Consider the following 16,705-nt stretch of genomic DNA (forward strand, 5'->3'; position numbering starts at 1 on the left):
GCTGGATTCCATCTTCCTGCCATGGTGGTAAGAGGGAACTGAGCCATGCCATCTTTTATGCCTTCATGCAGGAGCACAAGGAATCACAGGGTGTATGTGCGGTCCTCAGACACTGCTATTCAAAAAATTAAAGCTTGGGTTCACGAGGCACATCTGCACCTACAGTGGGACCTACACCAACATACCTGAAGAACAATACATCTCATTACTTCCCATTAAAAGCTTTTTTGCCCAGCTTCATATCTACTTTAATACTAAAATTGTTCTGTTGCAATCCTAGAGTGCTAGGCTCTTAAAAATTAGAGATTTTTAATTATAATGAACACTCTTGGAGTATCAGATGACACATCATTGACAAAAATTGATCGAAATATTCTTCCAATTAATATTTAAGGTATGGGATTTAGAGAATCATATATTGGAAATGATAATTTACGTACTTGAAATGCAAGTTCCGATTCCCTGTAATGCCTGTTCTACAAAGCATAATTTGCATTTTAATAAGTTATTTTTCTGTAGTATATTACAGATGACTAGAATCCCCCCAATTCTCTTTGACTGGCTTCCTTTTTCTTGGCTCTTGCACTATCAATGCTGCACAAAAATAGGTTATCAAATAAGATGGAAGTGTCTCCATACATCAAAAATATTTTCAGAACATAAAAATGGGCCATACTGGGTGAGTACAATGGTCCATTTAGGCTAGCGTTCTGTTTTCCAACAGTGACCAGTGCCAGGTGCTTCAGAGGGAATGAACAGAACAGGGCAATTATCAAGTAATCTATCCCCTCTTGTCTAGTCCCAGCATGTAGCAGTCGGAGGTTTAGGGATACTCAGAGAATGGGGCTGCTTCCCTGACCATCTTGGCTAACAATCACTGATGGACCTATCCTCCATGAACATATTCAATTCTTTTTTGAACCCTGTTATATTTTTGGCCTTCACAACATCCCCTGACAATGAGTTCCACAGGATGACTGTGCATTGTGTGAAGAAATACTTCCTTGTTTGTTTTAAATCTGCATAATAAGCAGGTTTAAAACAAATCCTTAGTAAACTGCAGAAAATCTGAATATTTCATGCTTACAACAGTAGTTACCTGTTCCCAACACTGTGGTAAGAGCTCAGCTTCTACCCGTGTTGGTCCAACATGTCGAGCAAATGCCACACAACCAGTCAATATCATCTGTCTGAAAAACATCAAAATCTTAAACTTGTTTACACTGTAAATGTTTTCCTACAATAAATATTTTATGCCTCCATTTTATATCTTCTTTTTAGGAAAAGCAGATACAATAGCCTGAAAGGATTATTTAGAGCAGTGGTCCTCAACCAGAGGTCTGGGGCCCCGTGAGCAGGCTTTAGGGGATCCACCAAGCAGGGCCAGCATTAGACGCTCTGGGGCCCAGAGCGGAAAGTTGAAGCCCCACTGCATGGGTCTGAAGCCCAGAACCCTGAGCCCTGTCATCCTGGGTTGAATCAAAGTCTGAGTAATGTAGCTTCATTGGGCCCCCTGTGGTGTGGGCTCCAGGCAATTGCCCTGTTTGCTACCCCCTAATGCCGACCCTGGCTTTTATATGCAGAAAAATAACAGTTGTTGTGGCACACGTGGGCCATGGAATTTTTATAGCATGTTGAGAGGAAAACTTTCTTTTTCAGAAAGAAAACTGCTGAGAACCTATGATTTAGAGGATACCTATTCTCAGATACATATTATCAATAATTAAGCCCCCTTACTATGTGTTAGTTTTCTAATATGGTTAGAATATCAATGCATTAGTAAAATAAGTGCACTACTACATAACATTTTGTGCCTTAAATGCTTGACGAACCTTGTTAATAGCAGTAACTGAATTTTCCTTGAGAAGTGGCTTCATGATATATACATATACACACTTTATTTTTAGGTGGATAAAATTCTGGTTCACAATATGTGGACTCAATTCTTGTCAGTAGGCTGGTAAGAGTAATTATAACTTGGAAGTCTGGAATTCTATGTTTCAAGAACTTAAACATTTGCAAAATAATTGTTTTGTCTAACTTTGAAACTAGAGAATGTTAATATTTTACTGTTGTGATGGTATAATATGTCAGACTATGGATTAAGGCGGAAATGGAAAAGCTATTCGTAACAGAAGTATGCGTTACTGTTTTCTGAAAATGGTCAGCTCAAATAAAGTAAATCTAAAGTTACTAGAAAGTTTTTATTTAATCTACTGCTTTTGACACAAAATTGGTCACATGGGCTTTTAAAAGAATGATCCTATTACTCAGTCAGAAAGGTATCTGAAATCTTCAGAAGTACTCAAGTTTGTAAAAGGTTGACAAAACTATGACTCATTAGAGAACTTGATCAGACTATGCAATCACTTTAGTTTAAAAACTTCAAGAGCAGAAATCTGAATTTTTTCGGGGAGCTCTATCCATACACCCAGTTTACAAAAGCAAAAAACTATTCCTCCCCAGAGCTGCAAAAATGTTATATATTTCAAGTTTTTACTGCAAAAGGTTTGATTAAGTTTTACCTCCTTCCTATGGCTCTTGATTACCAGTTGAATGGCTACACCTACATCCAGAAAAATCAATTTTAAAATGTAAAGCTAGCTCATGATGCACCATGCAAGTAGGAGGATAGGAAAATTCTTCAAAAACCACTTGGGGATACCAGAGCCTCAATGCAATGTTTTCCAATATCTGAGTTCAAGTTTAACTGTGGTTTCAAGAATCTTCTCCTTTTCTAATGATGTACATATGGAATCAGAATCTATGCAGTGTGTGTATGTGCCGCCTAACCCTTTAAAGAGGAGGTGTGGACAGAGACTCAAGAGACAGAACAATGGTGCGACATCAGTAAGGAAGTATTTTTGACATCTGAATCCAGAAGACACAAGAGGTTCAAGTCACAATCACCTGTGGATTCTCCTTAGCTAGCACTTGTGACATTCCAACTTCTACTTAGACACCTATCTTGCTACAATTTTGCCTATTTTTGCATGAGTTGATAAGATTGGGGTTGTATTAATTTTACAAGTAATATACTGATTACATTCATAGCTGCTCTTGATAGAATGTTACATTCTACTAACCATGTCAGCAGCCAAAATAAATCTGTACATTTTAACACCTTAGCATAGAATATAATACCATCCCTTCAGTAAGTTTACCATTCTCCTTGTGAATTTACACATTTACTGAAACAATCAAGAATGCATCAATTTATGATGTTAATTATTGTCATGTCTACACATTCTTGATGCAGTTCACAGTATGTCCTTAAGGTTGAAAGGCAGGGGTTCTGCTGGTTATTTCTCACCTACATATTAATCCATCACCCAGTCCTCCAAAAAGGAGAGATACATCCATATCAGAATGATTTCACGAAGGGAATGTTATGTATTAAGGAAAGTAAGGAATGGTGGGAAAAACCTATTGCCAGAGTGAACTGGTTTTCTTCTTTAGTTTCTACTACATACAACAGACCTTCAAAGTTAAGGAAGGGGATAAAAGGAAAGGGAATTATTAAAGAAGAATCAAGCTAGTCAAAACTGATCTCTAGGAGAGATGCAGTAATGATCTTCCCCAAAGAATCTTAAGACTGTGAGATATGACAAAATAGTAAGGCAGCTTGCAAGTGTCTGCAGTTGGTTCTTCTTTCAGCTTGAACCGCACAGCTGCACCTCAACATAAAAAGAGTATACGGATGAAAAGTTTCACTGCAGTATCAGAATATGCAGTTGTGATAGAACTTGAATACAGCAGGTCTGGACTTTGTGCTGGAAGTGTGTCAATACTAGGAAGGGATATTTTATGTTTTTAACTCAGCTGTTCACCTGAAACCAATTCTGTGCCCTCCTAACCTTGCAACCAAGTTAGCTCAGGATCCAAAAGTGTCTTATGAGGTTGGAAACTGAGTTTTAATACACACTTCAAAAGGGAATATGGAAATAGGAGTTTCCTGAAACTGTCTTTGAAGTTAATATGAAAGGCACCCAAAAACAACTTTAAAATTGTCAAGAAATGGAAATTTGAAATAGTTTCCACACAGATATTTAATAAATATTTGGTAAAACCTATACACTCTTGTATATACAGCCTCACTGCTCTTAAGAATAAACTAAAACAAGCTTTTCCATGTATGTATGTATGATGAATACATACAATGTGGTGGCAACATGTCTACCCATGGATAGTGTGTACACAGTCAAGCATACATAATTAAAGCCTCTGTCAGTTACACTATATAGTTAGTATGTAATAAGTATAATTCATCAATGTTCAACTAGCTATTAACAGTTCAATGACAAATGGGATCACACTATAGCATGTCAATGTCACATTTAATCTTATCTTTTTATCTAAATAAAAAATGGAAGTAAACCTGCTGAACTGATGCACCAAACCCCCCCACATCCCCAAGGCACTTATGAAAGTCCATCCATTACCCTTCTGAGATATTGTATACTTTAGGTCTCTACACAGTGGTTGATCTTGAGTAGCATATGAACACTATACCGAACAGAGCAGACTGACACCACCATTTCAAATCATTATGTCTGAATGGTTTTGACTATTTTCACTTGCATGATCCTACTGACAAGTGGTTGTACACCGTTAGACATAATACAAATAAAATTTGGGTAAAATGTTGACAGTGGAGTCAATGTTGAAGAGGAAACACTTTCCTGCTTGCACTCAGAACCTTATTTTGATTTGGGTTCATACATGTGTTAGGATTCTAGGGATGTAAAATTTAGGATTTAATTTGACAACTGAAGTTTGAATACAGAGATCAGCTAATCAGTGGAGTATTAGAATGTTTACTAACTTTACTTTTAAGATATGAACTTTGTTGGATGGTATTGTGGAAATATTTTTTCTGATATTTTCTGCTGGAAAATTGACACCTGAAATGTTAAGATATCACTCCATATTTTATAGTAAAAGGCTGAATGTGAAAGTTTAAGCAAAATATTGTTGGTTCACTTCACTTTTATTAGCTGGAAATCAGATGTCTGGTTATAGCTGTAAAGAGGCTCCCAGAAACTCGGCTTGATAAACTGCAATATTTGGATCACAAATGACTAAAATCTTACAACAAAATTGTGCAGCTCTATATATTAAAAAAGTACAGAATAATGTTAGCAACACAAATTGTATTGGGACATCCAAAACTTTTTAGCCGAGAGCACTGTACATTTTGGAGGTAGAATTCACATGCCTGAAGATCCTGAAAAGGAACAAGGACTCACCCTTTACATACAGACTTTCAGAGACCCTGTGACGTATGAAGCAATTTCAAAAACAAAAGAGAAATGTTCCAGACAAACGCTTATGAAAAATCTTTCCACTATTAAAGAAGGAAACATACCAGCCAGAGTACTGTCTTTCAACCTTAAGGATAATCTTAACAGGAGATTAAAAGGGAACACAAAGCAATACTTCCTGAGTACTACTTAATAGAGAACTGAAGTTTAAAAAAACAAACACAAAAACATTATATGAGAGCCTAAATCATTAACACAACACATATATAAAGCTAAGAACTACAAACAAACAGTTTCAAGATTAAGTGAAAAACATCTTACCTGCCAAAACCAGACTTTAGACCCTAAGTTTTCTGAAATTTTCTTGGAACAGCTGACATCACTGAGCCCTGAAGAGCAGGAACTGCTTTCCTAACACTACTTTAGGTGTCAGTGAAGTCATTAAATATTGGAGAGAAACTAAGGACCTAGGGGTCTTGACAGGTAAGCGATGAAGGAACTAGTTTTAAAAGACTGGCATATCAATATATCTCCACAAGTATTAGATTTATGATCTTAAGCTTATTTTAAAAAACATTTCAGTTCACCTTTTTTTTAAAGGAACTGAAATATTACACTGAAGTTTGCAGAGTATATTCTTACATTTCAGTAACTATAAATTACACATGAAAGTGCAAGTCATAGAAATGGAAAGTCCCGAAGTCCACATGAGTTTGTTAATACAATGTGAACTGAATGGGAAAAAAAAACCCAATCAATAGCCCTCTAAGAGTATCCAGTTTCCATTAAACCTACTTCTTTGTCAAAAGAAAAAAGTACCCCTCGCCCCGGCCCAACGTGCGCACACACACACAAACACACACACACACACACACCTTTGCTCATCATCTGGTCGTTTGATCAAATTGAACAGTATGTGTAGGAGCTGATCTCTCTCTTTGGGTTCAGGATGGAGGCAGGCTGTACACAGTATGAGTGGGATCAATTCCTAAAAAAATTGTGAGTGGAGGAAAAACCAAACAAAGTAAAAATGCTTTGGGAAAATATTCATTAATGGCAAAAGAAAGTGAACAGATATATCTAGCCACACAATAGAAAAACAAATACAGAAGACATTTTAATTGAAGTCTCTCTCTTATAAAGTGACCTGAAAATGTTAAAAGACCTAAGAAAATTATGTGCTAAATGCCTCCTTGTCATGATTTGGGGAATTCAGCACATAAAATTTAAAACCCTAACAAGATTATTAGTACACCTCTACCTTGATATAACTCTGTCCTTGGGAGCCAAAAAATCTTACCGCGTTATAGGTGAAACCGCGTTATATCGAACTTGCTTTGATCCACCGGAGTGCGCAGCCCCCCCCCCACCCCGGAGCACTGATTTACCGCATTATATCCAAATTCGTGTTATATCGGGTCGCATTATATCGGAGTCGAGGTGTATTAACATTTGCAGCTCACCTCTATTAATAATTCTAGGATAGTGATGGTTAAAGTTTAATTTACATTATCTGCAGGAACTTTTAATCAATTGAACAAAATAAGTTGGTTAAAAAGTTTTAAAGTTTACACAAAGCTCATTCTGAGAGGTTAATTGTGTCAACATGGAGTTAAAGAGAGAAAGAGTGCCCCATTCACGTTAGCCACTCACACAATTTTGTATCTACATTTGAATCAAAGTGTCAAAGCAATATGTGGGTGCAGGAATTTGCACAGATATGCCCCTATGGTATTTATATGAAGTACAGTATGCTTTTAAAAAGAGGATTTTTCAATAAAAAGGAAAAATTTGAAATTGAATTATCTTCCCCGAGCAATAAAATTCTCATAGAAACAAGCTTCTGTTTAAAAACACACTGTGAAAAACCTTAAATGAAAAGAAAAAAAGGCTGTTCACAGTTGTAGGAACCTCTTTCCTTTCCTCAAAATCTGATGATTGTCATTCTCAGAGGAAACAGTTTTTAAAAATATGGACTGGAAATCCCTTTCCTTGACCTCAGTCATCTTAGGCCCCCACTTGGAAACAGCACAACAGCTACCTAATTCAAAATGAAGGTTAGGGAGAGAAACTTCATGGCAGGGTAGATAGAGAAAGAAGTGTCTGCTGAGATAATATCATTAAGAAATGAAAAGGGCTCGCAACATGCAAGTAATTCATTTTTCCCCTTTGGTGTGCTCATTCAGCAGTTTTTAGATTAACAAGCAATGAAGAGCAAGCAAGAATAAAGAACAGAAATTGGAAGATACTGCTGCTCTAGTAACTTTGCATGGAGACTTGAGTTTCTGCTTGATTCAGACTTTTTGAATGGGAGCTTTTCCTAATTCAGTAAATGACACTGATGGACTAGAGCTGATGGGAAGGAGAAGATTGCAACGATACAAGCTCACTTTTCTTGATTTTTCAATTCTCTACTGAGAGTAGATTTTACTTTTAAAATTGTGAGTGTTGTACAAATTGGCCAATTCCGGACAATGGCAGAGCTATCTTTGCAATTTGATTGGTGAGGCAAATTTAACAAAAATGTTTTGCACTTATGCAGCTTTTCACCTGAGGATTTCAACGAGACATTAAATACACAGCACTGAGGTACTGCAGGTAAAATTTATTCCAAATGAGGTACAGCTTGGGGAACTACAAGTAAAACAGGTTCTTATTCATACAGACTGGAGGGGATATGGGAGTGTCTCATCTACTCTTGCAAAATCCAAAGGAGAGAGTGGGGGTAGATAACGAGCAGGTTTGGCCAGTTTGCTATTTCCTTTACTACATGCGTCAGATAATGACGTGACCAGGTACTTTTTATAGCCCAAGACAGAAATATGTGCACTTTGTTAAAGTTACCTTTTATTTGATTAGCTTTTGTGCTATACCCCATTGTAACTTTCTTCCTTTGAAGATTCATTCCCTTCTAGAACTCAATGCTAGATTTTATTTTATATACTAAAGACTCTGGGATTTTGCCCCATTTAAAATTCTGATTTTTTTTTTTTTTTTTTATCTTGATGCAGTGGATTCTAAAACGGTATTACAAAAAACAAACAGATTTTACCATGATGGCTGTCATATTTCCCCTTCAAAAAGAATGTTAGTTTGTATTAATAAACTATACAGCAATTTGGGATCTCTTCGGGACAATAAAATTGGATCAGATTTTGTAGTATGTAGGATACAATTTCCCTACAATGGGTATTGGAAAGACCTTTATATATTTAAAAAAAAAAAATCCTGGTCTCATTTTCCTGCATTCTGCCATATGCCAATGTTATATTGATACTCTGCCCATTAATTCTTCAGCTTTCCTTGACCTGTGTAGAAGAATATTTTATTTAAAAACTATTGAGAATGGAGGAATGGGGTTTTTAGCATGCTGGATCTTTTACTGTTATGATGGTTTACTGGAGAAATGAAGAACTGTGGAGTTTCCACTCTTCTGGCTGATCTAAGTGCCCAGAGAAAAAGCTCTCTTTCTACATTTGGGGGGGGGGGGGGGGGAGGAGGAACTAACTGAAAAATTTGATAAAAATGATCATTTATAAATTGAATGGGTATCACAGGCCACTAATACACACCTAGATATTATCTTACTCTTGTATGGAAGACTGATGAGGAACCTAAAACCATTGACATGGGGCAGATACAAGGCTAATTCTTTACCTTGCAGAAAGCTGGTTATTATAGCAGATGGAATTAGTTGTGTTTCCTTGTCCATTGGTCACATTCTTTCGTGCATACTATGGGAGAATCGAGCGTTCTCTGCATCGTTGCATCAGTGCTTCTATACTTCCTTCTATTAAGGGGAGTGGAGAAACAGTGAGAAATCTTCTTGAGTAGTGGTGTCCTATTGTGTTTTCCTGTATAATTAATGGAAGGGAGACGAGTGGGAAGGTACAAGTGGAGGTAAGAGGTGATTTCCTGTGGGGGATGCGAGGAGTTAAATAGTTGCTGCATGTGGCTAGCACAGGACAAGTGAAGTCTCTCAAAGGCTTGAAAAATGGCTGATCCTTCTCCAGTCAATTAGAAAAAAGAAGGGAGAAAACAGTTGTACAGGAGTGGTTATCCTACAGGCAGAAACTTCTTTCTATCACTAGCTCTTATGTTTTGGATGGATATTTATTCAGTAAAGACCATAAGCATCTAAGATTTTTGATTTGCAACAATGGCACAGTAAATGTTTTAGAAAATGTTACATTTTCCAAGCAGGAAACACACACAGCCAAGTTTCTAGGCTACTAATTTCAACAAAAAACGTTAGAGAAAGTTGTTTAGCACTATGGAGACTATATAGTGCCTAGCAGTCAAGGAGAGGGACTTCCAGTGTTATTAAAAATAATCTTTTGCCTTCCTCAGGAAGGAATACCACTTGTGCTAAAGATAAAATGCGAGAAGATTGTGATTTTCAAAGATTTTTCCTACTTTCTTCATCTGCTCTATACTAGGGGTCCTCAATGCCACTGTTCAGCCCTGGTAAGTCCCTCCTTTCTGCACTCTCTCTAGCTAAAGAGGACTAGATTAAACTTTTATTGATGCCAGTCAACACTACCAGAAGAGGTGGTTTTCAGAAGTGAGAAACTTCTCCCTTTAGATTGCTGAGCACACTGTCACTACCCAACTCCCAACACCTGTGACATGATGAATGCGACTGGAAATGTAACATCACATGTCAGAGGCCTGGTCTTCAATGCTAAGAAAAGGTATGTTTTTATCAGAGGATAACTTATGCGCATGAGCTATTCCAAAGAAAAAACACAGTGAAGACAAGGCACATTAGTTTTATCACAAAGTAAAACTAGGTGATGTCAATGCTTTAGTCCCACCAATGACTGATCTTGCCTAGTTTACCTCATGGTAAAACTAACGTGCCTTGTCTTTAGTGTTTTTACCTCAGGATAGGATGGGAACCATATTTTTTAGATTTCTCTACTCATGTATGTTTACATTCTCAAACGATGTTGTATGCAAATTTTTTGCTGAAACTCCTTTAAAAAAGGGGTAGAGGAAATAAAACCTGCTTGATTGTAATAACTGAAATAATTGCAGTGTATAAGACACTACTGATATCCTTGTGCTAGTGTTTCACATATATTTGTATCTCTACACCTTCGTGGTAGTTTTTTGATGAATGCCACAATTTAATCATGCATCAACATGGGGGGAGGTATGTCACATTTATTTTACTGAGAAGACCAAATTACATTCCTAATTATGGCTCATGGACTGGTAACACGATCCACTAATCCACATGAAGTCTGTCATGGATGTCACTAGGAGGTTTGCACATAAGTTAAAGAGTCAGTGGGGGAAAAACTGATATAGGATACTTATGACTACTTATTTACATCCTTTGTTTGTGTGTTGTTTATGCATACAGCTGTGGTAACTAAGCGAGCAAAATTCAACTTTGCTCAGATTTATTTTTGAATATATACATTTCAAAAAGAAAATATAACCCCATTAAAGGATCAAGTTTCACAGTTAACATAACATTGAAATGGGATGCTTCAGACCTCTCAAAGCTATTTCTGTCTAAGACGGTTATATTTGCTCATATTTACAGGGTGATATTAGAGGATGGGGGAGGCAAGCACATTAAGCAGAGAGGAACCAGTCTACAGGCTGGGAGTTTGACAATCCTGTACTATACTGAAACAAACGCAAATACATTACATAAATATCAATACATGTATTTCCAGATACATATTATTAAGTCTGCATCTGGGCACATGCTTAAAAACATTTCATGCAAACATGACTAATTTTTTGTTATTTAAACTACTCCAAAATTTTAATTTCGGATTTGGGAACCCAAAGTTAGGCACCCATAGCTATATTTATGAATCAAAGTAAGTAGCCAGATTGTCAGGTTAGTGTATTATCTCTGAAAATCTAGCCACTTATTTAGATGCTTAGATTTTTATACCACATTTTGAAAGTTTTAAAACAATGCCAATATTTTAATCAGACTTCCAAAACACACAGATTAGGTTGAAAAAGATATCAACAAGATTTCAGCCCCTATGAGTTTTGTTTTCAGAATTAAGTGCCTGAAAAAGGCTGAGAATGAAAAAGTGTCTCAACACGTCTGTAAATAGTAGCTTCTACATCTTCATGCAAATTTTTTAAATATACAGTATATTTTACGTTCTTTTCCCAGATTGTCAAGATTGGCACCCCTTCTACATTGGTTGTTCTGTAAGATCTCAGCATTGCATTTCCTCCCCATTTTCATAAAGAGAAAATAATTAGCAACACCAGAGTTGCATTCTGCAGAAATCAACTTCACACAAGACAGCAACATGCTGTAAGAAAATGTGAGAAGATTCAATAAATCATCGATTGCAGTGTCTGTATAGCTGTTTTTGCTGCCCTCTGTAGGTTACATGGAACCTTGTTTGAAGAGAATGATTTAAAAAAAGTTGGGCACAGTGGTTTGGTAATTTGAATTAAAAATGTTTGTTTTTAAGAGATAAGGGTAAAAAAACAGAAGACTCATCACAGACATCTCTTTGAAAGGTAATGAGCTGTATCTCTCTCCCTCAATTCTGTAAAAATTGTATGTACACAGACTTACAGACCACCAAAATCTTTGCCGTTAACCTACAGTTACTAAAACAATGCAGTATGCTAATTTAAAGGTATGAAGGTTCAAGTACAGCTTATTCATTTTTAATTAAAAAGAAGAGCAGTAAGATCCTGATGCTACAGCCAAAGGGCTTTCTCCTGTCTGCACTCTGCTCAGAGAACTCCCATTGCAGTCAACGGGGGAGCATACACACAGCAATGTCAGGATCAGTGCCACAGTTCAACACAGGGAACTATTTATATTTATGTCTTGTAAAGGGTGAGAAAAATTTTGAGTTTTGACTAAATCTGCACTGAGTACTTTCTTACTAAAGTGTTTAAAGAGATATCGCTGTTCCCTAGCTATGATTTAGTCAAAGAAATCTCATTTTGTGATATTATTGCTAGCCAAATATTTTGGGCCTTCAGTAGATACCAGGAAGCATAAGACACTAAAAATGCCAATGGCCACTACTATAATATTAATATTCATAAAACTACTGATGTTAATCTATATTCATCTTTCCTCTAGATTCCAGGATCCTACCTCAGAGAATGCTGCACTGAAGAAACTATTGTCTTAATACCCATTACAGCAAAAGTTTTAATGAAATATACAGCATAAACTCTCCATGCAATACAGTTACAATTTTCTTGTAAAGTCTTCAACCATATTGAAAAGAAGCACTCTGAAGTGATTTTTTTTTAAATGCAAGAATATATTTCATCATTTATTCCTTTAGATTTTGCAAGAATAAAGTAGGTAGGAAATAGGCTAAACAGGTTAGAAAAATATTAACGCATTACACTGCTTATGCTACAAGCTATGAAAAGAAGCTGGAGTACCTGCCAGGCAGAACTGCAAATATCAGAAATTAAGTACTGATCCTGGAACATTCCACAGAATTATTTTGCAATGGTATTTTAACAGAAGCATCATTATACAGAACATTCAATAAAAAGACTTTCCTGGGATAATTTTTCTGAAACTTTCAGATGCCATGCATCTTGGTATTGCACTATAATCAACCACAGAAAACTACTCAATTTACAGAAACTTATGTCACTCAAGGATCAGTACAAATTTCTTGATTTAAAGATTTTTCAATAAAGCCTTTTATGGGTTTAAGCCAAATGCATTACTATAAACCTACCATACTGTAGGTCCCATAGATAAAGACTAAAACTGAATGTCATTATTGGAATAGTGAACATTCTCCCTCATATATTTTAAAAAAGACCAAACCTTACCCCAAGTATTAAAAATCAAACTGACTGTCTATTGCTTGACTTTTTTGTAGTTGTGATTATGTGTAACATTTACAATGAAGTCATAATGCAAACATCCACATCAGGGTTGTCTATCTTCCTTTACTCTATTGGAGTTTGCCACAGTATCCATGATTATGTAGAACCCCAAGTCTATTTATAGTCAAGATTAATAGGACACCTTCATTTAATTTTAAATTATTATTACAGATTTAAACAAAACAATGTATGGAAGATTCGTTTAATATTGAAAAAGACTGAACAGTAATTTCTTCCACCTAAAGTTAAATCGTTGAATAATAAATTGAAATGTTTATACTAAAAGTATTTAACGCTCCAAATGAACTTGAGTCAATCCTTGCTATCTTTTGAGATAGACAAAGTAATCCCATATTGTAATATCAGTAGATTTGAATCCCAACTGCTTCAAAAAGAATATTCATTAATAATAGGCCTATCTAATATAAAACATCAAAGTTCGTGACAAACAGATGGACCTACAGTAACAGTTAAGTCTTGCAGAATGCTAATGGGTGTCTTAAGCATAGAAGGAAATATTATGATACACCATGCAGTTTTACTGAACTCACCTGACAGAGGTGTAAAACCATTCTCTAGGAGCAGAGATGCATGCACAAAAGTAAGAATATGATTGCAAGTAACAGACTTTAAAAAAATAAAAAAACACTACAACTTCAAAACGAACAAAATGGCAACAGGGTGAAAATAATAAATAGAAAACATTTTTGGATTCCTCACCTCTCGTTTTGCAAGCAGCACATTAGGAACAATGTGTGGCAGGCAACGTCCCAGCATTAACATGACACTTTTTTCACTATCTGCAATCCGAGACACCTAGAAATCCAATTATTTTTATGACACAGCGCGACTGAAATGCAACCTTTTTCATTTATTAAAGCATTTTTCAGCAGAGACTAAACTTTCCAAGAACTATAAAAATAATCACTAGTGATTGAGCATAAATACACCTCAAAATTAGAATCTATCATTTAAATCTCACCAAATCATACACCTTGTTTCTTAATACTTGTGCACAGGATTATGATGAAATCTATATGTATATGAATTCTTCTTAAAAGCTAGGGCTACTGGTTGGTTAATGGAAGTCAGTCAGTGAGAAGATTAAAAAAGGGTATTCTGTTTACGATAAGGGAAATATACCTCTGATCCCAAACGACTCTCTGCTGACATCCGACAGAAAGATAGTAGTGCTTGATGGAAAGCTGGTGACAACGTCCTGAAATAATTTTGTCAGGAGAAAAGAAAAGAAAAGAATAGATCAGAGTTGACATTGATGGAATCCTAGTTATTCATTCAGTTTTAGTCATATATATTGTGACATCTGAAAAGCATGTTTTCTGTGTTGCATATGGGCAACTTCAACTTGTTTAAAGTCATATTTGAGCTAGATTTTAAAATCAGCAAACCCCTAGTTTTTGTTTTTTTGTTTAAATTAACTGCCATTTTGGATTGGATTAAAAATGTAATTTTTCTAATTCACAAGTTATTCCCACATGGCTCACATTCTTGAAGATAGAGAATGATGACTGTTGTACAGACAAAAATACGATTCAAAGAGTGAGGAAAATGAAGCTATGTTAACTCCAGCAGCGATAGAAAAAAATACAATCTTTGCAAACTGCCAAATGACAAGGGAAAAGTACTATTTCTGCCTCAATTTATTTTCTTGTGCATACAGTATTCCTATCCAACAAGTCTCAGAGACATTTTCCATCTTATCGTACGAATGATGCCAACACTGGAGAAGTCAATTACAACCCTCGGCACTAAACTCCAGTAATCTGGAAAAGGCAACCAGAAAGGAAATTTACAACCTTGGAAATTCTACTAATCCTGTACTAAAAGCAACTTTTAAAGGGAAGAATTTAAGATGAACAATATTTCCCCCTAGAGTATGATGCACCACAAATTATCAACAAAAGAAATATCCCATCCTGGGTAAAAACTTAAAAATAATGGATATCAATCAATTTCAAAGAACAGAAATCTGGTAAACACATTTATTTAAGCACATATTTGTCCAATAATCCTGAAGTCAACAATATGTGATTATACTGAAAGGAAAAGCACCTCTAATTTAGACACATTTCTGTACTATAAGGCTGAGGATAAGCGGGACACTAAAGTGTGCTCCTGTTTTCAGCCAAATGCACTGCAGGTGTAACTTGTACAGAAGAGAAGTATGAACGCAGGATTAAGTTGTTGCCATCAAGGTTTCTTTGTAGGAAGCCTATAAACCCTTGGGGTCTAGTGGTTATCTGGCAGAGTGTACTGGTGCCTTACAGCTGAACTTCATCTTGCTTTGCATTATTCCGAGATTTAGCATTTCTAGCTGATGCCTAACCAAGCATTTTTCACCTGGATAGAACAGAAATAGAAATAAGGTCTTATATTTTCTAGTTCCTAATCTATTCTAAGTGCTCGCCCCTACCTTCAGTTTGAGCCATGTCTTGAATTATGTCTTCCATCCCTTTTTTTTTTGGTATTAATTTATTGGTTCAGGGGATTGCCTTTTCTTATGAAAACTGTAACTGTTTGGTGGATAACTCACCAACTTTAGAAATTCTTCTGTAATTAAACTGAGAATGTCTACGTATATTTGGTTTGCTGTACACAGTTTAGGATTTAGCATAGGCATAGGGACTGGATGTGGGTTTAGAGAAACTGCTTTACAAGATTTTATGCTATAGGGCTGACAAAAGAAAACCTGCCCCACTTACTCCTATCACTCTAGATCAAGCTGAAGCTTGTACTTTGTGTTTGCTTGAGAGACTATCCTGAAGAAATGCCAGGATCTGTAAAATCTTAGAATGAGCTTTATCTTGCACAGGTATTTCAATATAATACATATTGTGGCATAGGTTTCTTTAATACAAGTTTCCTTGATACTAGAAGAGCTTTCAGTCTTTTTTCCAATAATTTGTTAGTTTTAGTCAGTCTTAGGGGTCATCATATGGGAACAGGATGCTGGCTTAAGCTTTTGTTCAGGAAATTTCTCATTAAACAAGTGGGAGAATGAGGTTTTGATAAAAGAGCTCCATCTAGAGCCATGGCCTTCTTGGCCAATGGGTGAATAAAACTGACGCCGTATCACTGACCCTTTTTAGCATTGTTTGGAATTATGAATCTATAAAACTAAAAAATAATGAGAGGACTTCTTAGACTTGACTTGCTCTTCTGAACTTTCTCTGATCAGAGTACCATCAAGAAAATGGCAAATAGCTATCACTATCCATTAGGACTGCCATGAGAATTATGAAGACATATGAACACCTTTTGAGAAACCACTAACCCAAAAAGTAGAGCTTTGTAATTATAAAGTGTTCCCATTGATTTATCTTCTTTGATATTTCGTGATCTGGAATGTGAGTATTTATTTTCCTGAAGTTTAGGGACACTGGAAGTGTCCTTGGATTGCCTGCATCATTTTTTAACAACCTGTTAAGTATTCCACAGATTGTTTAATTACACAGTCCATCAGAATATCTGATAAAATGTAAGGATTGACAACCATCCTTGGTTTACAGCACCACAGAGTATACAACATATTTAGATAACCATAACACATT

The 16,705-nt window shown here is 36.0% G+C and overlaps 1 protein-coding gene across 1 annotated transcript in view; it reads right to left on the reverse strand.

Moving 5' to 3' along the window:
- Positions 1-16,705, reverse strand: part of RELCH (RAB11 binding and LisH domain, coiled-coil and HEAT repeat containing) — a 124,693-nt gene that overhangs the window by 60,559 nt on the left and 47,429 nt on the right. Inside the window, exons 9-12 of the mRNA XM_065398797.1 lie at positions 14,277-14,352; positions 13,854-13,949; positions 6,140-6,252; positions 1,100-1,190 (exon numbers count right to left, since the gene is read on the reverse strand). Of these exons, the coding sequence (XP_065254869.1) occupies positions 1,100-1,190; positions 6,140-6,252; positions 13,854-13,949; positions 14,277-14,352 (376 nt within the window). The remainder of the gene's footprint in view (positions 1-1,099; positions 1,191-6,139; positions 6,253-13,853; positions 13,950-14,276; positions 14,353-16,705) is intronic.

The sequence above is a fragment of the Emys orbicularis genome, chromosome 2, assembly GCF_028017835.1.
Source record: "Emys orbicularis isolate rEmyOrb1 chromosome 2, rEmyOrb1.hap1, whole genome shotgun sequence".
Taxonomy (NCBI): domain Eukaryota; kingdom Metazoa; phylum Chordata; order Testudines; family Emydidae; genus Emys; species Emys orbicularis.